This window comes from Terrapene carolina, unplaced genomic scaffold, assembly GCF_002925995.2.
Source record: "Terrapene carolina triunguis isolate 2854851 unplaced genomic scaffold, T_m_triunguis-2.0 Scaffold142, whole genome shotgun sequence".
Lineage (NCBI taxonomy): Eukaryota > Metazoa > Chordata > Testudines > Emydidae > Terrapene > Terrapene triunguis.
Window position 1 is genome coordinate 2,889,788 of NW_020664493.1, and position 22,499 is coordinate 2,912,286.

The 22,499-nt window shown below is 39.2% G+C and overlaps 1 protein-coding gene across 4 annotated transcripts in view; it reads left to right on the forward strand.

Moving 5' to 3' along the window:
* Positions 1-813: 813 nt before the first annotated feature.
* Positions 814-22,499, forward strand: part of LOC112104760 (integrator complex subunit 6) — an 86,322-nt gene continuing 64,636 nt past the window's right edge. For 3 of the 4 annotated variants that reach the window (XM_026653637.1, XM_024197278.2, XM_026653639.1), the window contains exons 1-3: positions 814-1,121; positions 1,276-1,353; positions 2,061-2,210. In XM_026653637.1, coding sequence (XP_026509422.1) covers positions 1,011-1,121; positions 1,276-1,353; positions 2,061-2,210 — 339 coding nt within the window. In that variant the 5' untranslated portion in view covers positions 814-1,010. Of the gene's footprint in view, positions 1,122-1,275; positions 1,771-2,060; positions 2,211-22,499 lie in introns of all 4 variants that reach the window. The other variant, XM_026653640.1, reaches the window with a different exon arrangement.

Below are 22,499 nucleotides of genomic sequence, written 5' to 3' on the forward strand. Positions count from 1 at the left end.
ATCCTTGGGTCCTCAGCTCCCCTCAGCCGGGCATCCGGTCCCGTACCGGGCCGCTGTACCGACCTCCTTGACGGCCGAGAACTACCCTACTATAAACAGCCGCGGGCCCCACCCCCTTCTCGCGGTCCGTCCCGCGGGGCCCCTCTCCCCCCCCCACCCCAACCTCGCGGTCCGTCCAGCGGGGCCCCTCTTCCCCCCACCCCCTTCTCGCGGTCCGTTCCGCGTGGCCCCTCTTCCCCCCACCCCAACCTCGCAGGCCGTCCCGCGGGGCCCCTCTTCCCCCCCACCCCCTTCTCGCGGGCCGTCCCGCGGGGCCCCTCTTCCCCCCCACCCCCTTCTCGCGAGCCCCCACTTCCCCCCACGGTTCCCAGCCAGCCCCGCTGAGCATTTTCCTATGGGTTGCTTCCTTCCCTGTGCAGGGCAGCCGGGGCTACTATGTCATTGTTACCCCCCCTCGCTGAGGCAGGGCACCGGCTGCAACGCGCATGCGCACCACTAGAACGCGTGCTCATCAACTGCCTTTCCCTTAACGGCTAGAGCCGCCTCGTTTCTCTTTCCCCACGATTTAAATATGCTAATGAAGGGTCGTCGGAAGTCCTATGGCGGGGCAGGGAAGCGGTCACGTGGCTTGGGGACGTGCCTGTAGGGGCGGTGCCCGACCTGCCCAGGCTGCCTTAAAAGCGGACTGCGAGCGAGGAAGCGCCTCAGTCAGAGAGAGAAAGTGCTGGGGTGGGTGGATTGCGGCTGCTCCGCCTGAAACTTCTGAGTAACATCAACAGGGGGGCCAGCGGTGGCAGCCGTGCAGCCCTGTCCGCCTTCTCCTCATAAAGCAGCCCGTGCAGGGCTCGAGCGGGCCCCTCACACAAAGGCGAGCAGGGCAGCTCCCTGGAGGGGGGTGGCGGGGAGGCGCTCCTCCCGGTGCAGAGCACTCACAGCTCCTACTGCCCGTCCCCCGTGTCTGCCCCCCGCCCCCGTCCATGTAGCCGCCGGCCCCGCTGCTGCTCCGCACTATGCCCATCTTACTCTTCCTGATAGACACGTCCGCCTCCATGAACCAGCGCACCCATCTGGGCACCACCTATCTGGACATAGCCAAAGGCGCTGTAGAGACTTTCATGAAGGTACCGGCTCTGCCTGCGACAAGCGGCGAGAGAGGGTGGGGGCGCCCTGCCGCCCCGGTGGCGGGGGCGCGGGGCTGGGGAGGGCCGGGCGGGGGCTCGCATGCGGGGCGCTGCTGCTGGCTCCCTCGGGTAACCCTGCGCTTTGTGCCCGCAGCTCCGCGCCCGGGACCCCGCCAGCAGAGGAGACAGGTACATGCTGGTCACTTTCGAGGAGCCTCCCCACGCGATCAAGGTAACCCCCGTGAATCGCCCTCCTTCCCCCGGGCCGGGCTGCCCGCCCCTCCCCCGCGCTCCCGGCGGCGCAGCGCAGCTCGCCCTGCACAGGCACACACAGGCTCTGGCAGCGGCGGCGGCGCTGACATCAACATGGCCGACATTTTTCCTGTGCGGTGTCTGAGCAGCAGTGGACTGTGGGGGATATTGATTCAAGTTAGGAGAAGTGACAGCAACTCCAAGGCGAGTTCGGCTGCCAGGGGCGGCGAGGAGCGGTACCTGCTTCGGGCCGGGCAGCCTTGGCTGGCGCTTCCCCCTCGTCGTGCGTGGAGACCTGGAGCCTCCACATGACACATCAGAAGGGAACCTGCTGTAGGTCATTGACCGGCCCCGTCCGCTGCCGTGGACCAGGCTCTGGTTATTCTAATGACCCGCAGTAAGTTGTAGGCTCACTCTTTGGACCGTGGACCCAAACGCTGATATTCTGCTGGGTGGGGGACAAGGGGGGCGTAAAGGCTTGGGCGGGGGGTGGGATTGGGTTTTGAAGCCTTTAGAACAGAAGAGGTTCTTAGTTACTTGGAAGATGAGTTGGTAGTTTGGGGGGTATTTTTTAACCACATGCATGCAAGAGAGGAAGACACCATTTTTATAATCTGTAACAGAAAAGGCTCCCCTTGTACACAGCTAACATCTGAAGGATAAGCATTCTTGCCTTTCTCTTTGCAGGCTGGCTGGAAAGAAAACCATGCAACCTTTATGAATGAATTGAAAAACCTTCAAGCTGAAGGACTTACGACTCTTGGCCAGTCTCTAAGGACAGCTTTTGATTTATTAAACTTAAATAGATTAGTAACTGGCATAGACAACTATGGGCAGGTAGGTTGAATATAAACGGGGGAAAACCCTTTCAGAGACCACAAATGATTAATTGACCAAAATAACTTCTATTCATGAAATATGAAGTATAAAACATAACAGGGGGGGCTACTTTACAAATAAACAGTTCCTAGACAATTGGGAAACCCATTACTAGGATGTAGTTTTGTACCCAGCCTTAATTCAGTTTTTATTTTATATCAGTCTAAAACGGCTTCAGTTTTTTTAAACACAAATGTAGGCATTGATTTTTTTTTTTCCAGTTCACACGTCAATTTTGGGTATATTTATTATGATCGAGAGAATGAAACCTTACATTTCAGCACATTAGCCGATTGCATGCAGGGGTCATGAAGATTTTTTTTCTTTTCCATGTACAGCGGTGCACAATCAGTTGGGTGCACTTTGAGGGTTTAGCTTTTCTCTGAAGTACACTTATTAGCCACTGTGGGGACCAAACTATTGGGCTAAATGGAGCAGAGGTTTAATCTTACATGTCAAATCTTTTATCATTCAATCTCTTTCCCTCATATTAAAGCTCTGGCTTCAGTGACACCCTGTACTGGAGCTGCCATCCTTCTGACTCAGAAGGATTTGAACAGGACTTCTTTTGGAGTGTGTCAACATTATCTTTTAATCAACAGTATGGGTCACTGTAGAACAATGAGGCACTTCTTTACCATTCTCCCTCAGGTTGAGTGTATGCCCTGGAAACACTCTCGGTTGCTCTTGGCCTGAAGAGTAAGAGACTGGGACTATGAATCCAGCCCTAGTTTTGTTTTGCATAGTAGTGGAGAGCATTACCAGTGGGTACACATATTAAATGTATATTTTGCACTTGTTTGCCCTGTTAGCCTCACATTTCCCCTTTTTTCTCCTGTGACGTAATGCCCTCTGAGAGGAAGAAAGGCTGTTGCTGCTTGTTTCACTAGAGAGTGATATAAGTTGCTTCAACCAAATGCTCTGAGGCTGAGCATATTGTCTCTGCGTTACCATGTTCTGCTTGTGTAGGAGGAAAATTCAGATTTCTCATGTTTCACTGTGTTGCACTGCCACTAGACTTCCAAGTCACCCTAAACACGTTTTTAAATGCAGTCCTAGTAATGAAACTTTGAAATGTTCCAATTCAACACACACTGCCAATCTTTAGTCTATTTCCATGTGTTGCCCTCTTATACACCTACGTGCATTCACCTGTTTTTCTGCTTTCCTTCATTCTGGTTTGTTAGGTCAGCCTTACAAAGTTTTCATGGAAACTTACCCTCCCAGGTGCGAAAAAAAAAATCCATATCCACCCTTTGCCATGGCTATTGATGATAATTAATACAGCAGTGATATTCATCCATAAAACATTACATGCCCTGGGTGAGTCAGCTATGCTCACTTAGTCTTTTTTTTTTTTTTAACAAGTGGGCAATTGAGTTGATGCCATGACTCTCCTTGGCTGGTTATGCTATGAAGAACAAGTGCTTTTCGTTGTCTTTTGAGCATCTGCATTGTTTTCATTTGTGCCTGGTCTGTCTTGTCCTTAGATCTTTGATTCCAGACCAGATTTCTTTGATCTCAGAAACGCCCTTACTCTTCTAGATATTATAAGTTGATAACTTCTAAACAAAGTTTATCAGATACTTCACACTGTTCCATGTGTGGTAGACTTAGCAGAAGAGAATGGCTTCTGGTACATGCAAATATTCACTGTCATGATTAAACAATCTTTTCTGAACTTTTCAAAAATAGGTGACTGTGTTAAATTGATTTGTTCTGCTAGATCCTGTGCTGCTGAAGTCCCTAGTTCCCATTGTAACACCACTATCAAATTAGAACTTTTTCATAAATTAGACTAAAATTTCAGATTACTTAACTGCACTGGAATTCACTTCTGGGACTGAACTGGTCCTTGAAGTTCACATTGGCTTATAAGCAATACATATTGCCATCCTGTCAACTGACATCAGCAATGGGAAGATCCACTGTTAAACAGCTCTTCTGAAAATAAACATATTAAAATGTACATGTTGCAAAGGACGTGGGAATAATTCAGGAAGATAAAAGTAAGAATACTCAATTGTTGAAATACTGGAGATAGCATACTCTTACTCATCTAATTTTTAAATGAAATGCTTAGGAAAAATTTTTTACACTGATGAGACTACTTGAATATCTCAACCAGTCTAGTTTAGCTCTCTAAAATAGAGTAGCTAGATCTACTCTTGGGTTCAGAAGACAGGATGATTTACAAATAAATAAGATCTAATAGGTATTAGAGAAGATTTTACATGAAGCATAAATTCAGACATCTTTTAATGAAGCATTTGGGAAATTATATGAGGCTCTCTTCCACTAAGTAAGTTATCTGCCACTCCTGCCATTGGATTGGCAAGATTCTAAAATATTTGTTCAGATTCCTGTTGTTTCTAGTACTTGAGCTATAGAACAAATGTGTTCCTTTTATAAATACTAATGACAAGACATGTCTCAAACTTTTGAGATTCAATCTGGTTAAACCATCCAACTTCTGAATTGTTTATCTAAATGGTTAGGCCACTTGTTATATCTGACATCTTTTGAAGTTGGCCAGAGTTCACCATCAGCAGACTTCCTGGATTGGACTGATGGCTGAATGTTTGTTCTCAAATTAAACTTGAGAAAAACTCCTGCTGCATATTTCCTTGCATCACCTGTTTGGACCTTAATACAAATACCTCAATTCACTATATGTATTTTGCATTGCATTGTTACCAACTCATGAACAGATAATGACAATGTTTGAGTTACCACTTGCACAGATGTGTTAGATCACATAATTTCACATTTGAATCTTAAAGAGACACTTAACCTAATTTTTTTTAAAGTTCCAGTTTCTAATAGAGGAGCTTTTAAACATATCCTGAATTTATAAACCCCTGTTAGTGTTTTTACAAGGGTTTTTATGCTCCCTCATTTTTTAAGGATCTTGTTAACAAAGGAGAAACTATCTTACTGTATAGGGGAACAGTTGGCCTGACTAAAGGAAAAATATTTTTCCTAATGTAAGTAATAATCTAACGGTTAATTTGCACCTACTGCAGTTAAGTTTTCAGACAGAAATGTGAATTTTTTTTTTTTAAGTTAGCTGTGGCCCTTTAATTTGCGTAACTCTTTCCATTTGATGTTAAGCTATATATTATCCTTGTTTGGCTATAGCAGTGTTCACAAAGTGGAGTAGTTTTGTTCATGTATTTCACTTTCTGTGACTGGTTTTGATAGATGAACTTAAGAGTTTTTTAAAGAAAATGTTAGCCTTTAATATTACCAATAAAAGGTACTGGTGCTCTGCACCTAACTGTGGATCTTTATTAGGTAAGCTTCAGTAACAAAAACAGCTTAAATGAGAATGTGTACAATAGAGAAACCATTTAAATATATTGACTTTATACATCTACTGCCTATCACATCACTTTTGTAACTTTGCTAGCCTAGCTTGCACTTACTAATTGGCTTGTTTTATAACATTTTCTCTCTGATCAGCTTCTCTATCCATTGTCTATACTAGGCTGAATTGCTAGACCTCTTACTAGCAGACTTTCCTCAATCACCTCGTGCAGTACAGTGGTGTCACTATAGTTTTTCATGATTGCTAGATAAATTGTGACTACCTAACTTAATGGACAAAGTTAAATATCACTAATACTAAATGCAGCTTGCTGTAACTGATTATAGGGTTAATACTACTAGTGTTGTTTGAAGTTGTGGTTAATACTGAAATGGAAAACGTTAGAAGTATGTAACTTCCTAAATAACGTAGCAGAAACGTAAGCAGAGTGGACCATCTAAATACCTATCCTGACAAATTGCAAACTGTTGAATTTGATAATGAAACCATAAACTATTGAAGCTGTAAGGTATGCAACACCAAAATAGTAAAAATTAATGCATGTAAATGAAAAGTACAATAGTGCTGCAAGATTTAATCTGATGGATCTGTTTTAAGTCACTAAAACACTGATTCTATGCAGCCTAGTGCACTTTATCTTGCAAACAGGTATTTCTGTGGTGAGGCTGTCAATACCACGCTCTCTTACTGCAGAATCAGTGCAGTATGAGGTGGATGCTAAGAGAAAATATGCTTGTTTAACCAAATATTTTCACAAAGTACCAAGGCAATAGTGATTCAAGTAAACTTTTTTTTGTATAACGTCCTCTTCAAATTTTCACCAGTGTGAAATTTTCTCTAGTGTTTTGAATAGAAACTTCTGTTATTGGACACCAACACAGTATCTCTACAGATGTACCTTGCTTTTAATCAGGCTTCTAAAGTATGCGGCTGATTCAGTGAAACTGACCCATGAGATGTGAATTGAATTTGATAAGCAGACTTAATGTAACAAAAGACAGCCCAGATGACAAATTTCTGAAAGAATATTTTCCTATAATCAAAGTGGACTTTCTCTAAAGTAGAAACTCATTCTTCTTCACACTGAATAACATATTACATGGAATAAAATATAAATCCCATGAAAAATATTACTGTAGTACCACCCAATATCCTTGCTCTTGGCAAAGATCTTCCTAATTTTGTTCAGTGCATTTCAGGTAGAGCTGGGCAAATAGCCATTTTTTGTTAGTTTGCGATTTTAAAAAGTCAAAAATGTGTTGAGTTGGACAAAATATTTTGTCAAAATTGAAACATTTTATTTCACTTGATTATTAAACACTTGATTTTTTTTTAATTACATTGTTGAGAAATTTTAAATAGAAAGTGGTTTCAAACTAGAAAATCAAAATGTTTCATTCTGAAAATGTTAAAACAAAATGTTATGAATCTTTTGGAAATCCCCTCTACCCCCCGACTCCACCCCACAAACAATTTGGTGAGATCAAAACAAATTCTCAAAATTTTGTTTTTTTTTGCTGAAAAATTTTGGCCAGCTCTAATTTTGAGTATTTACAAATACATGGGAAAGAAACCTTGAAGCAGAAAATAACCTAAAATCAAATTTGAATCTTAAATACATGAAGGCTATCTCAAGCCATTTTGGAATAAGCCAAGGGCTGTAAAGAGATTTATCATTCTGTACATTGAGGGGTTTTGTACAGATAATGGGATTTTTTTTTAAAACAACCCAATTATCCAGATTTTATCCAATTTGCAAGCCTCTCTCAAGTAACCTCATTTTAGATTGATCGCTACACGAGTATTTTTTTACTTAATTTTTCATTAAAACTATTTATAGATGCAAGAGAAATTTTTTATTTATTCTGATCATTCGAATGTTTATACAATAAAGCTTGCTTCACATTGGTCTGCAGAGGATCAGTATTTTTTTGGCTTAAATATGTGAACTATTACTAATTTGTAGCACAAATTGTGTAAGAGAGGCATCTTATTTATGCTTGTGGAAAGATTTCTTTATTTTGTCCAAATTGTTGGAATAGTCATACACTTCAGTCTGAGGCTCCTCACACCTGTGTCACTGAGTAACATAAATTAATAAATATATTTGGTAATTGAGCTTCAAGTCACAACCTTGGTCACTTTGGTAAAAGAGGTTGTATATGTGTATAATGCCATCTTAGCTATACATCTTTTGAATGAGGTGTTGTAAAGAATGCCTCACTGTATCATGTCATCTTAATTTGCATATGTTACATTTTACACTAGTCATGCTGAGTTTGATTTGACTTTTCTTTGAATAGTCACTTAAATAGTAGTGTTTGACATTGCAGATTGTAGTTATTGAGGTTTTTATTAGAGATTTGTAGTTTTTTGACATGGTTAAAGCTGCTGGGCTGTTTGAAGGTATGGAAGGTGTCTTTAATGGGCGCCTGGCTTATGCATCAGGTGACGTGGAGCACTTGACTTTGGGCATGGGTAGAGAATGTAGTTATCTTCTCTGCAATCCCTTGCTTACAAAAAATCAAAATCCTTCAACTATAAATCTCTTGGCATTCAAGGGTGAAAAGTATTGCAGTGGAATGACCTGTGCTTTGAGAGTACATCCAGATTTGCAACCCAAGTTTAGACTAACATTTCCTGCCTTGTCAGACTTGTACTGCTGCAAAGGCAGTTTTTTTCTCTTTGATGGCAGTAGAAGCTTGTACTGCTCTAGAGTAACTGCATTTTCTTTTCTCTCCTCTCCCCCATCTCTTTTTTTTTAAAAAAAAATCTACTCAGAGCAACTCTGGAACACAGTCTAGGGAGAACTTCATCCATTAGGAAGCAGGAGCACCACACTTTTAAGACCTGACAGTTGCAAAAACAAGAAGGAGGTTAATTGATGGCAGAAGGTACACTGAAGGATTCTTCATCCTTCAATATCTTGCTATTAAATGGAATTGGAACAGGCTACAAAGTAGTGTTAATGTAAACGCATCCAAAGCCTTCTATCAGTAACTTACTCTAGGCTTCTGTTAAAGGCATTGATGCAAAGTGCTTGGGTGAGGTGGAATCTTTGCCTTTTCATATTTCCATATTGGGTGGTATGCACTGAGCTTGAGTATTTTGCCTTCCAATTATGTATTTTTGGCATAAGGAGTTACATTCTGATCTCTAGGCATGCCATCCCCTCCACTGCTTTCCTAGAGTAGTTTAGATTTCTGGATACCTCTTTTCTTCCACAGTATCTGTTAGCAGTAAACACCACTGGGGGACCATTGCAAGAAAGCATGCTTAGTTTTAGGGCCCAACTCAGTGACCTGTTTTGCTCTTGAATGAATGAATATCTAAAGTGGTGACTAGATTTTGAGCCATGTTCCTGTATCCTTAAGGAGAGCTGCTACTATTACACACTTCAGATCTCTCCTGTCCACAGTTAAAACTATCACTGTTACCTCTTGTGAAACTTTGTGATTCCAACATTCCATCCCATTCTATCCCTCTTGTGTTAAAGATACATTACACAAAATTCTACTTGTTTGAATACTAGCAGGAAGAGAATTGTACAATATGTCTCATTTCACACAATATTCCCAGCTGTGTACAAATTTCCTTTATAGGAACATGTTTCCAATTCAAACTGTTGCCTTTTGACCTTGTGTTATCTGGGCATGTTTTCAGTTGTTTTCAGCCATTGTTCTGTTATTTAGCAGTCTGAGAAACATTTGGTATGCCTGGCTATTTTAATTTGGTGATCCAGGACCATATCAAGCTGTACATTCTATATGCATTGACATGAGAGTGCTGGAGTTAATTTTAGTTCTCCAAAGGGTAGGTCAGTCTTCCTTATTTTAAAGGTAAAAAATAGTGACAGTTCCATTATTTTTGGTCACCATGTGTATTTTCTCTGTAGTATTTTCAAAGGATACATACGTATCAGTAGTCTTAACTTCATACAATCTTATCATAGCTGTGTAAGTCATTTTCCTCTGCTATATCCCACCCCAGTTGAAAAGTGTGTAAACATGTAGATTCTTCACTGTCAAAACATTATATTTAAGTTAGATGAGAAACTTTTAATGAGTTTTGTACTCTGACCTTGGCTCCTGACTACACTAGACCCTTAAAAAACAAAACAAAAAAACTATTGTACAGCTATCTCTGTCTCTCTAGGTATGTATATATCCCCCATAACTAACTTGTATCTGAGCACCTCACAATCTTTAATATATTTATCGTCACAACACTGCTGTGGGGTAGTTAATAGTATAATCCCTGTTTTATAGATGGGGAACTGAGGCACAGAGACAAAGTGACTTGCCCAAGGTCACACAAGATGTCTGTGGTGGAGCAGGTCTCTCAAGCTCTGGATTAGTGTCCTAAATTGAATTATTATTACATATAAATGGAAAGTCGCTAGTATTTAGTAGCATGGATATTAATATCAACAAGAATAACTTGACCCCTTGTGTTTGGGAGCAAGACGGTAAGACTTTCCTGATTGCATTTTACCTTTCATAAAAGAAAAACAGTATGTAGTGAGACTCTGGTCCTATCCGTGCTACAAATCATGACTATTCTAGCTACAATGGTTGTTCTAAAATGGTTGTCAAGCATGGATTTGGCAGAGCTATGTTTGACAAACATCTTCTGAACATGGTGATAACTAGCACCATTACATGGTTTTCAGAGGCTTGCTTAAACAGCTATGCTACCAGAAAGTGTGGTATAGACTCTGTCCCACTTAGTACTATGGTTTCCAAATATATATGTGTTCCAAACACATACAAGTCAGGTTGAAAGCATGTTTAGCTGTAATTAACAATTCAGACGTCCTTAAATGTCCTTTTGGTGTTGACTAGACCTTACATTTTCACCTGAGTCATAAAACTGAATATTCTGGGCATAAAATAATTGCCTTTACAACTGTTAAGTTTTTTCCTGTGTCCATCCCAGTCATCTCCAATTTACTGTATCTCACAATTGCCTTGATCTGTTATGGATTTTCCTTTCTTTGTGGTATTAGTTACTGGCTACTGCTAGAGGCAACATACTAATATAATCTGTCTGGTGTGGTAACTCCTGTAGAGGGGTCATCTTGAGTTTCCTGTGTATTATGTGGACAACCATTCCTTGCAGTCAAAGAGCTATGTGGAACTCAGCCAGAACAGTAACAGTTGAGGTGAATCTAAGTGACTGACCTCCTTTTTTTTCATGTAAATCAAACTTTGCTGTCTAAATGAGCTAGAGTACTAAATAGGAGCATCTTCCTAGTCTCTGCACTTTAATAGGTTTGAAGTAGACCTAAAGCATTTGGGTAATGAGTATGTTACATGTAGCTCAGGTTCCAGAAGGAAGACCTGGAAGAAAGTTGCTCAAAATCAGCCTTATGGTGGATAACATCACCTCCTAAAAGGCTGTGGCTGATAAACATTAGTATACTTTGTTGTTTGTCTCCAATGAATGATAGCATTATGTAACTACATTGTAATAGTACATTACTGTTACACAAGTGGAGTACACACATTACAAAAAATCAGACAAGATTAAGCATGTACAGAATTATGACAGTAATGGAGGTGTTTTTAATATTCTTTTTAAAAATCTGCCTAAATATTAAGTAAGCAAAATACAGTAACTTCCATCCATGCATCCTTTTTTCCTTTTCTAATCCAATTTCCTTTTCTAGTCCAATGCCTGGCCAAATTCTCTTTGGCACTGCTACTGGAGTGCTTGGCTGGAAACTAGTCAAACTTGTGTGGAATCTAGCAAGGACATGATGTTTTGCATCTTTCTTGCCCCTCCACTTAAGCATCTCAAACTGCCTTACAAACATTGACAAATTGAATTCTCAGTACTCCGACTCAGGGTCACACAGGAGTCTTTGGTCCCGTTGGGAATACAACCTGGTCTCCTAACTCCCAGTCCCCTGCCTAACCACAATACCATCTTTCCTCACAGAAGCTCAATTTTTTTCACTGATTTTACCAACATTGTTGGCTCTATCATACGGTATTCAGCGCTGTACCTTGCCACCTCTTCTTCTTAATGGCGTTGTTTAGCAATAAATTTGTTAGTTTCATTTTTATTTATTTAGTGTTTTATTAGTGACATTAGTTAACTCCTTTGCATGTCTTTAAAAAAAAAAAAAAAAAAAAAACTTTAAATGGAATCTGTTATGTTAACCAAGATGAAAGAGATCCAATTTTTATTTTAATGCACAATTTAAGGGGAATTGTTAAGACCCGAATATGGATACCTCTTCTCACCCAATCCTTCTCCCTTTCATATGATTATTTTTTAAAATGTGCCCGAAGTATGGAAAGAATTATTAACCCAGTAAAACAAAAAGGCTGCAATAATTAAGGATCTGATCTAAAGCCCAGTGAAGCCAATTGTTTTTGGATTCGGATCAAGCTTTTTACAGATGTCTTTAGAAGACATGACTAAAACCAGCTTGGGAATCCAAATTCCTTGGGATAGATTTTAAAGGTAAAGCTGCTAATTTTGGAAGGAAGAGGGAGGAAAGGTAATAGGCATTTTTACTTAATATCCTTTTTCTAAACAGTGTATCTAGGCTCAAAATTTAAGTACGACAAATTTTACTTTTTTGTACAACAGTTGTCAAAAATATAACTAGATAGAAATATGCCTAGATTCTAAATAACTTTAAGTACATTTACTAGGCCACTGAGAAGACCTGGGGGCAGGGAATCCCAGTTTCAAAGTGATTACACTAGCATATGTATGTGGGCTTCTCTATTAATCTGCAACTGGCTATGCATACTTTTTTCTTTTGGATTTTAGTAAGCAGGAATCAATACCATAGTTGGATGATGAGTTTTAAACTGAATACAAGAGTGCCATTTTTACAGTACATTTACTCACAAATCGTTACTTTTGTATTTAAAAAAAATTAAGCAAATTAGATATACTCAGTAGCTATCACTCTATAATTTCAATTAAACTGACATTCTTGATTTTTAGTTGAAAAACTTAATTTTTAATATTTTTTGTAGTGCAACCCAATGTTAAACATCTTGTCAATAGTTTTGAGAATTCTAGATTTCAATCAAAAGTGTTACTAAATGAGTACAACAGAACTTGTTTGATCATTATTCTTATTTCCTGATCTTCACTAGGTGTACTTAGCTCAATGCTCTTGCCTTTACTTGACAGTGACCTGCAATATGATATTGGGAAAGCTTTTTAAAGGTATTTAGGCATCCTATGGGTTTTCAAAATCATCTGGGTGCCTAATATCCATTGAAATTAATGAATTTTAGGAACCTCAGTGTGTTTGAAAATCCCACCAGATGCCTAAATACCTTTAAAAATGGGTCCGATTATCACAGATTACTCAGGATTCAAGAATTTTATTATTTCTTGACATTTATCAAGGAAGTAGTCGAACTTACAGCACTTTAAACTTTACTGTCCAAAAAGTTAAAATAATTTATATAATCCTTTAGCTAGAATTCACTTAAATTAGCTCTTACATAATTTCCCTCTCACTTACCTCCCTGATCCATTTTGATTTTTTGTGTGTCGGGGATTTTTAAAAGGGTCTGTAGGACTTAGGATCGCAAGTCCCATTGGTTTTCAGTGAGATGTGTGCTTCCATTTTGATTGAGTCCTCTTCTCCCATCTCTATACATGCATATTAACATACACTGAAAAATGTTGTACCTTTTGTATTGAATCTTCTGTGCTTGGCCCTTTTGTGTTTGAGCAGAAGCTCATCAGGCTTCGTTGAGTTATTAGAGAATAAACATTTTTCTAGTTTGTGTAAAACAAAATGACCATCTTTTTAAACAGTTCTAAAGAGGCTGAAGTTTCACAGTTGGTAGCTAAACAGTCTTAATAAGCAGTACCTTCTTAGTTAGACTTGTGAGCTCAGAAAAAATTTAAATTATGAACTTTTGAAAATGTGGCACCAAGCACCCCCAGTAAAATGTTTCATTAAGCAGCCAGTTGCACAGTTCAAGATAGATGTGATGTGCTGGTAATTGTCTGTATGGCTGTTTGGTTTCAGAAATTTACAAACTCAGGCAAAGCTAGAAAAATGTAACTTTAAAAAGTGAACTGCAGAGGGAAAACTCGTTTTGCGACCTTTTTGCTGCTTTATGGTATATTAAGAATGTTTGAAACTTTTGGGTGTTTTAAAAATATAATTAGGAATATTATGTTTGAGCTTTCCTGTTTTTTCTGGAGGACTTCTTGGGGGGGGGGGGGGGAAAGAGGTTCTCAGAAGATGTTTCGAGCTTTCACCCATTAGATGTAGAGGTTGTGCGTATTGCTAAATTTTTAAGGTAGCTCCTCTCTCCCAACTGCTAGCCATTGGTGTTAAATTTTTGTTAAAAACAAAGTTTTGACCATTGAAAATACAGATTTCTTCCCCTCTGTTGCTCAGTTTTCAATCTTGTGACATTTGTCACAGCATGATTTCACTGGTTTGCAAGAGCCTTTTTTTCATGAGATGCTGTTCCATTTTTTGACCATTTTAGAGTTTCTCTTTGAAAAGTTGTCAGATGTTTTATGTAGTGAATATAGCAACCTTTTCATGAAGCTGTCTGTTTCTAAGCATAAAAACTAGGCAAAAAATGCTGTTTCATAACTGAAATACACCATTCAGTTAGAGTGTCTGAGTTTGTTTTGATCAGGGATTATCAGAAGTCTCAAGTTGTATGTATGCTCTGCTATGTAATACCATTTGGTGACTATTTCATGTTGTGTCACTTTTTACTCACTTTAATTTATGTTCTAGCACCTTATTGTCCAAAGATTCTAAATTGCACTACAGAATGACTGTACAAACTGCATATACACAGATCATGTAAGCTACTACTGTACTGCAGCTACCTCTAGGGTACAAGATGGCAGCCATCTGAAGCACCCAGTAAGTCTCTATCCAAGTAAGCAAAATTTACTCTATGCCATTGACAGAAGTGGGAAAAATTTTATGTAGGTGGAATGTGTAATTAGCCTAAAGAGAATTTTGTTAGGGTAGTAAGACAAATGCTCCTACAGTATTTGTGAATGACTGTCTTGTGATCTAGTGGATTGAACAGGGGACTTAAAACTCAGGAGACCAGCATTCTATACCTGATTACTACTGCATCATTCTGACCTTGGAAAAGTCATTTAATCTTTCTACTTCTGTTAATGCATTGTTTAAAAAATGCTTGCCTATCTCATATGTGCTTTGAGATCTGTGGATGAAAAGTGCTGTATACATGCGAAATGTGGCCTTGATTAATTTAGTTCTTTGTTTAACTATATGATGGTCAGCACAGCTCTGGGGATATATTTATTAACTTGCGCTCCCTCTGCTGGCTAGCTATGCAATTACAAAGCAAAATTATAGGATCATATATGGTCATCGTAATGATATATTTTTAATTTGATTACAGAGGTTTTAGAGACATTGTCACCTGATTCACTACTTATACCTTCAAATGATAATTTTTGTTGTTAGGGGATCAATGCTATAAAAGAAAGCTTGTCCCTGTTAATTTACAATATTTTCAGGAGTCACTGATTAAAGACTACTGTAACTTGACTGAAGTACAGAATATCAAAGTCATAAGGATTATCTTAACGTCTCTGTATGGTTTTCTGTTAAATTTCTGAGACTCAGACTAGTAGATGATGACCCTGCATTGATCTGATCCAAGAAATGATAGATATAAACGAATTTTGTAAGACAGTTGTTGGTGTATCAGAATAACAGTCACTCGGCTTGTACTATTTTGATCAGTGTTTTGAGTGCAGAAGCTTGTGAACTTTGTGGCTCTACAGAACAGTATGTAATTTGTTTTGAAAGTCACAAGTATTAAGTGTGTGCTTTGTGCTCATACCCGACTTGAATTGTTAGATGCAAAATTAGTTAATACAGTAAGGTTAGATAAAACAAAAAGGTTATTGGAGACAGTAGTTCACCCAATTACACATATAGTAGATACAATAGTACTTACCTTTGCATTCAGTAGCCTAGTTAGTAATTGCAATATTTGCAAATGTGGGAGGGCTAATGTTATCAAATCCTATGAGAACCTTAACTTTTCATTTCCTTTTATTTTTGCACTTAAATATGCATCTGTTATGTCCTGCTAGTATAATTTTTCTGTTTTTAATTTAGCTGAATTTTCCTAAAGATGACTCTTAGACAGAAGTAAAATTGGGTTTGTACTACTTTTGTTTAATACAAAATGAAGGCTTGAACAAAAAGTAAATACTGCTTTTACATTAGATAGATATTTGTCTGTCTACCCTTCTTTCCTGGTAAACTGTAGATTACTAAAGAACTAGTAAACATAATACACATTACCAAGGAGGTGAAACGTGATTATTAATTGATGGGATATTATTTTTATTTAGACTTTTTTCTTGTTGATGCCTGTCTGACTCAAACAGCCTGCAAACAGTTGGAAGAAAAGATGTCTTAAATATTCAGCATCTCTATCCCCTCAATAATGAGCGGAGGGATATCAGACCACATCTGTGGGTTTGACAGTTGAGACACACAGCAAAAACAAGAAAAGATTCCACATTGATGGTAACAGTAAACCTAGTTAGATGGGGGTAGCCACCTGGACTCTTTGCTCCCCGATTCTTTAAATCTCAGAGGCTTTTCTATCCACTTCTGCCTACAGCCCTTTTCATTGATACCTCTTGGAGGACTTTTCTAAAAGAATTTCATTTTTTTCATACTGAGATCAAATCAGTTCCTTAAAGCCAAGAAGGTAGAGTATTTTATGCCCAATATTTTTGTCATCTGCTACAAGATTAAGTTTTTGAGGCTTATTTTAGATCTGCGAAGTAAAGTAATAATTCCCCAGTTTCCTCAATCAAATCTGGGTGCCTTCAGTTTTAAAGTGTGCTTGTATTAATCTTGCTGTGTGTTCTTACTTTTATTTCACTGTTGAAGATTCTCCATATTATTGCAAAGCTCTGGACTTTGGCATTTCTAAAGCTTTGTGCATGTTTCTTCCCTACCATGCCTCTTCCAACCCAGATACTTGGTGGAAATTGTACAGATGACTTGGATTTACAGATGATGATGATGATTTAAGATGTCTGTAGAGGGAGGGAGCTCTTTCTTCTCTTGCTAAATAATTAGGTATGGATGATCCAAAATCCATTAGTTTACTACAGTATGTGGTAGTATCAGACCCCTGAACTCATTTTATCCCTCACTAGAATGAGTTATTGTCATATCAGGATGAATTTAAGTGTTTATTGAAAAGAGTGAAGGTAGATTTGTTTCTGTATATTTAAACCCAAGATATTAGACAGCAGTCAATATTCAGTGGAGTAAGAGAGAATCTGATTTTGCCAGAATACTCCTTTGCTACTTTCTCCCCTGTGTTGGCTGGTTTTCTCTGCTCCGAGTCCCTGACCCTCTTTTCTTCAGCACACTTTCACATATGTTCTTTTCACATGTCCGGTTCACCTTTTCCTCACTGGTGCAAAGTCCTGCTCTTTCTACTCAGAGTTTTGCTGTTGCAGTTACACTTTCTCATTCTCTTAACTGCCCAAATTGTACTCCGTTGTTACAGAACCTTCTGATTCCACCATTCAGTCCCTCTTTCTATCAAAGAGACATAATCTAAAACCTTTTGATTGATATGTGAAAAACAGTAGAGGACAATAACTCCTTGTTATACTGAGAATTATTACAACTTTGAACTTTTAGTTATTTCACACTCTGCTTTGCTTTATCAAATGTCATATGTTATGTTGCCAGTTTACAATCATCAGTCCTTTGTTTCTTACCTGGAACCTTGTAGATTGTGCAAGTTGTTTGGAACGGGGCTGTTCCCTTTGTTACTTGTCTGCATGGTGCCTAACACAGTGGGTTCCTGGCCCTTGATTGCATTCCTAGGTGGTACTATGATATACAGCATAAATGTCTCTTTATTCCTGCTAAAAGGAAAATTCCAGACCAGTTGGGGAAACTAACGTTATTCAGCTACTGGCTGACAGCAGGCAGTGAGAGAGAGGAAAGCAAATATAAATGAATGATTTCCCTATTATAGATCACAAATTTCAGGGCCAGTGAAAATGGTAGTCTGTAGACCTCCACTAATTTGAAGCTAATCTGGCCAGCTGGGAGGTTTTTTTTGGAAACCCTAGTTAATTAGGGAAATTTGTCTCAGGGAATAGAGGAGGCTGAAGGAGATCTAACAAAAGTCAGGAACCTGGCGCTAGCACCTTGACAGGGATCTACTTGGCCCTTTTTTTTAATCAATGAAGTATGACAGATGGAGCTGTTGTATGTGGAAATGAATGGAGGCATCCAGAGCAATCAAGTTGTTCTCAGTACAATAAGATCTCTGTTGCATAGGTCTTCTGATAAACTTCTCAGATTGAAAAGCAGAAATCAGATTGGATCATTTTCTGATCTTGGAAGAATGGCCTTTCCATCCACAAGTATTTTAGTTTACCTTAATAGACTAACAGAGGGTCATGTGGCACCTTTAAGACTAACAGAAGTATTGGAGCATAAGATTTCATGGGTGAATGCCCACTTCATCAGACGTCTGATGAAGTGGGCATTCACCCACGAAAGCTTATGCTCCAATACTTCTGTTAGTCTTAAAGGTGCCACAGGACCCTTTGTTGCTTTTTACAGATTCAGACTAACACGGCTACCCCTCTGATACTTAATAGACTAGTTACCTTTCTGGTCTAATATCAGGCTCCTCAGGTTAAAATCCAGGTCCTATGGCTTTAGGCTTCCTGCATAGATACTTTTGACTTCCTGATGGATTTGATAGTGGAGTTTAGGTACTTTGTCCTTTAATTCTTAAGACACTGAGAACCTAATCATCTTGTAAAGTGGAATATGCAAGGTTTCTTTTTCACTTCATGCGAGTCTTACCCTTCATTTGCTTTACCTATAATAAACTTTTTGAACTCTCAGAATCTATATAGATGCATCTGGGTCAGCTTTCATTGATCTCTAAACTTATTTGCACATAATGATGAAATGGTTTGTTACACTGTAAAATCATGACATTCTATCAGTAACTTTATTCTTATTGTAGTCTTTCAGAGGTGATCCAGGGTTCCTTTCAAAAGGTGTCATGTTGACCAAAGTGTGCTAGATGTGGCTTCTTGGGATGGCTAGAGGGAGTTATTTAAGAGCTCTGCAAAGAGTTCCCAGTCCCTGCTTGATCAAGGAACCTTGGGATCAGTGGACTACATACCCCAATTTGGTAAAGTGGTAACTAACATCATGATTTAATTGCCTCATGATGTGGGCCAAAAAAACATGCCATTTTTTGTGTGATGTATTGGGATATCGTGTTAACAGTAATTAAGATACTAACTTGTTACTGTTTTACTGGTACTTTCATTCTAAGAGTTTGAGGCCATCATTTCCCAGTATATTTCAGTATATTTCATATTAGTCTAACAGATTTCAAGTTTTCCCTGTTATTTATGCCAACTTCAAATAGAATTTTCTTTAAAACTTGCTATGCTGAGCTAATGGAGCAACTACCTTTTCTTTTCACTTCAGTACACATCTGCGCTTGATGGTGCAGGTTGTGAGTGAAGGGGAGAAATTTAGACTTCTCCCCTTCCCGGATAATATCTGCTAAAGGAATAGAATGAGTCAGTCTGCCATCAGATGCTTCTTCCTCGATCTTGGGTATTCTTTCCACCCCTACTAGAAGGCTCTAGAGTAGGAAGAAAATTATTCCAAAGAAGTTGCTCAAGATAAGAAGTAGCTACTGAGTATTGGAAGCTATTGAAAAATGCCAGCTGAGCTAATTAGTTGTCTATTTGACACAATCAATTGAAGTCTCTACAGGAGTGAGTTGCCACTCTGAATTCATCAACTAGAATCATCAATAATGCACCTTCTTTAAGGAACTTGTCTGTGAGCAAGCCTATTTAGATGATGATTAAGTAAATTTCTCAGTTTACTGCAGGCTGAGTTGTAATTTGCTGTTCATTGCTTCTCGCCAGCCTTATGTACAGCATTAAATATAACAAATTAATGTTTAAAGCTCTACAGATATGATATACATATTCACCTTCAATGGTCATAACAGTCTATCTTAATATCATCTTAAGTCTATTAAAGGATTTGGTATTTTTGGGATAAGTATATTTTTGTGTAGGACTTTAATACTCAATTGGACAAAGGCCAGTGACAAAATGGATTTGAATGATTGTTTTGAAATTGGAAACAGACTTCTAGAGAAGTAAATAAAATTCTACCGAGACATCCTTGGAATAAATAGCTTGGTATAGCCTTCCATTTACGTGAAAAAGCAACTTTTTAGTCCCCTGCAACTTCTGATAACTTATGTTAAATATTTTTTTTACAGTACTTGATTTAAAGTTGCTTGTCCTGCATACCTTCTTACAGATGAACTGAAAAGTCATGTCTGGTAAATCAGGATTGCCCTGTTTCCTTAAAGAGTTGATGACATCTATAATTGGTCAGAAAATAGAGAAATTTTAATAAAAAAACATTTTGAGCAGAAATCTTTTCCCAATAGTTACCCATTGTAAATGATATCATTCCTTAAGGCAGAGTGTTGTAGGTGTTCATGATGTTACAAACTGTTGCATGAGGTACGTGGGGTCCTGAACTCAGCTCATCTTTAGCCTCGTTCTGTGGTCTCCTAGACAACTGAAGTGCAGCTGTTGCATTAATCTACAGTCTTTGACTTCCAAGAAATATATCCAGCATCTAAATTATAGAGCATCAGTGTAGACCAGTTCAATGTCATCAACCCTTGCAGAAGTGTGGCTGGGTGGACTAGGTCTGGAGGTCACCTGCTGCAGGCCTCACAGCCCTGCACCACCTTGTCCCAGAGTAGAGCACTGAAAAGTCCTCCAGGCAGCCTAGAGTGGCTGCAGAGGAGCAGCCAATCAGAGGGGTTGCCGGCACGACCAATAAGGGGCCAGAAGGGCGAGATAAAAGGCAAGCAGCAGAGCAGAGCCATCAGTTGCTGTGTGGAGCTCAATGAGGGAGCACTGGGTGCCTGGCTGGCTAGACGAACAGCTGGACCAAGGACAGCTCACTGCACAGAGCTCACCAGACAAACCGAGTCCAGGGAAGGCTGCCAAAGACCAAGTGCCTGGCTGGATAGAAGAGCAGCAGGACCATCAAAAGATCATTATGAGCAGACTAAGCACAGAACTTGGCCAGACCAGACAAGAGTACCGAGATGGTTTTTGCTGGTCTGACTGCAGAATGAGCCCAGGGAGGACTGCTGAAAAGGACACCAGCTGAGGGTACCGAGATGGGCCACAGCTGGGTGTCTGAAGAAGGCAGTGCCTCTAGGAAGAAGCCTAAGAGATATGGCCCCATACCAGGGCCATGATAAGAACTTGGGACTGCTTACCTTGGAAGGGGGGACAGTGTATATGGCTCAGCTGGAGGGTGAGTCGCTGAAGACCAGCCGACAGAACCATTGGCCAGAGAAAGGGGGCGCTCGTGAGAGGCGGGTGCCGACACCATTACAAGGAGGTAGAATTCTGATTTGGCAGTTGTGACTGTTCTAGTCATCTCTATAAAGGTGTGTAAGATCAGCAACCTTAAGCATAATTTGTTCTTACATATTCTGCTAGTGAACAATAGATTTTTGTTCTTTTAGGTAAATAGCTGTAATAACAATGTCAGTTCTTGAATAAGTACCTCCGTAGTCAGCTGTCTTATAGCTAAAATGTTTGTGAAATTAAAAGGCAAGAAAGGTTCCTCGATCAGTTTAAAAAAAAAAAAAAATCAGTGGGAAGTTTGCCTGAATGTCTTCAGGCTTAGGCCCAAAGTAGTTGCAGGTAAGCCTGGATTTTACTAGAGTATAGGGGCACCAACGCTTGTATAAGACTGGGAGAAAATACTTCGTCCGTTAGAGATACATAAAAGCATCCAAATAGGAAGTTTTGAAAAATTGGGTTGTTCCTCTTACACTACTTTCTTTGTTTCTTTTAATACTTTGAATGATGATTCACACAGGATTGCTGATCTGGAAGAGTTTAGATGTGGAACATGGTGGACAAATAGTCATGAAAAAGACTGACTGTTCCCTTTCTTGTTAATGTCATTTATGATACTGATTAGGTCAAGATATTTTTGTCCCTTTGCTGTATAAATTGACATTGTTCCTTCATCAGCTGTAGTACAAATGCTTTTTACTAGTGATTCAGAGCTCCTCCTGTAATAATGAAATCTGTTTTAAATTAAATGAACTGCAACATAATTAGCTTTCAGTTTTTGCTTCACAGTTGTAATAAACTACTAGTTGACAGGATAGCATACCACAACTGTTGCTTAGAACTTAAAAACAAGACTGGATGATCTTGGCAAACTGAATAAAAAGAATGTGTACTTTAGACATTTACTTAAAACAGTTTATGAATGTTAAATTGGTTTATAATGTAGTTTCTCCCTCAGAAGAAATTGATCTTCACTGTTTAATTTCAGTGCTTGAGGTTTTAAGTTCTCTGTAGCAATAAAATATTAAATTTTGTAAGTCTCTGTTAAACATTTAGGAAAAATATCTTGAGGATTAACCTGTAGCTCTTAAATTTTTGTGTAAAAAATACAAAACTAAATCTGAATGATGAGGTCCAGAGCAGTGTCATGGAATCTTTTGCATTTCTATCCTAAAACAGAGGTTTTTTATATATTGGTTATGGTGAGAAAGATTTATCAAAGAGGAGGGTCTTGCAGCATGCTCTGAATGGTCAGATCATGGAAATGTCTAATATCTGGAATGTCACTGCACAGCTAAATCCCTGGACTAAGAGTGCTTTCTCTAACACTTTGACCTGAGTTTTGTAACTATTTTGTCCAAAGGAGCACAGCTGTTTTGGTGGATTATGGATGGAGAAGTAGTCTCTGATATAGCTGAATCCTGACCCAGTTATGGCTTTTAAAGGTCAGAACTGCATTGAAAAGTTTTCTC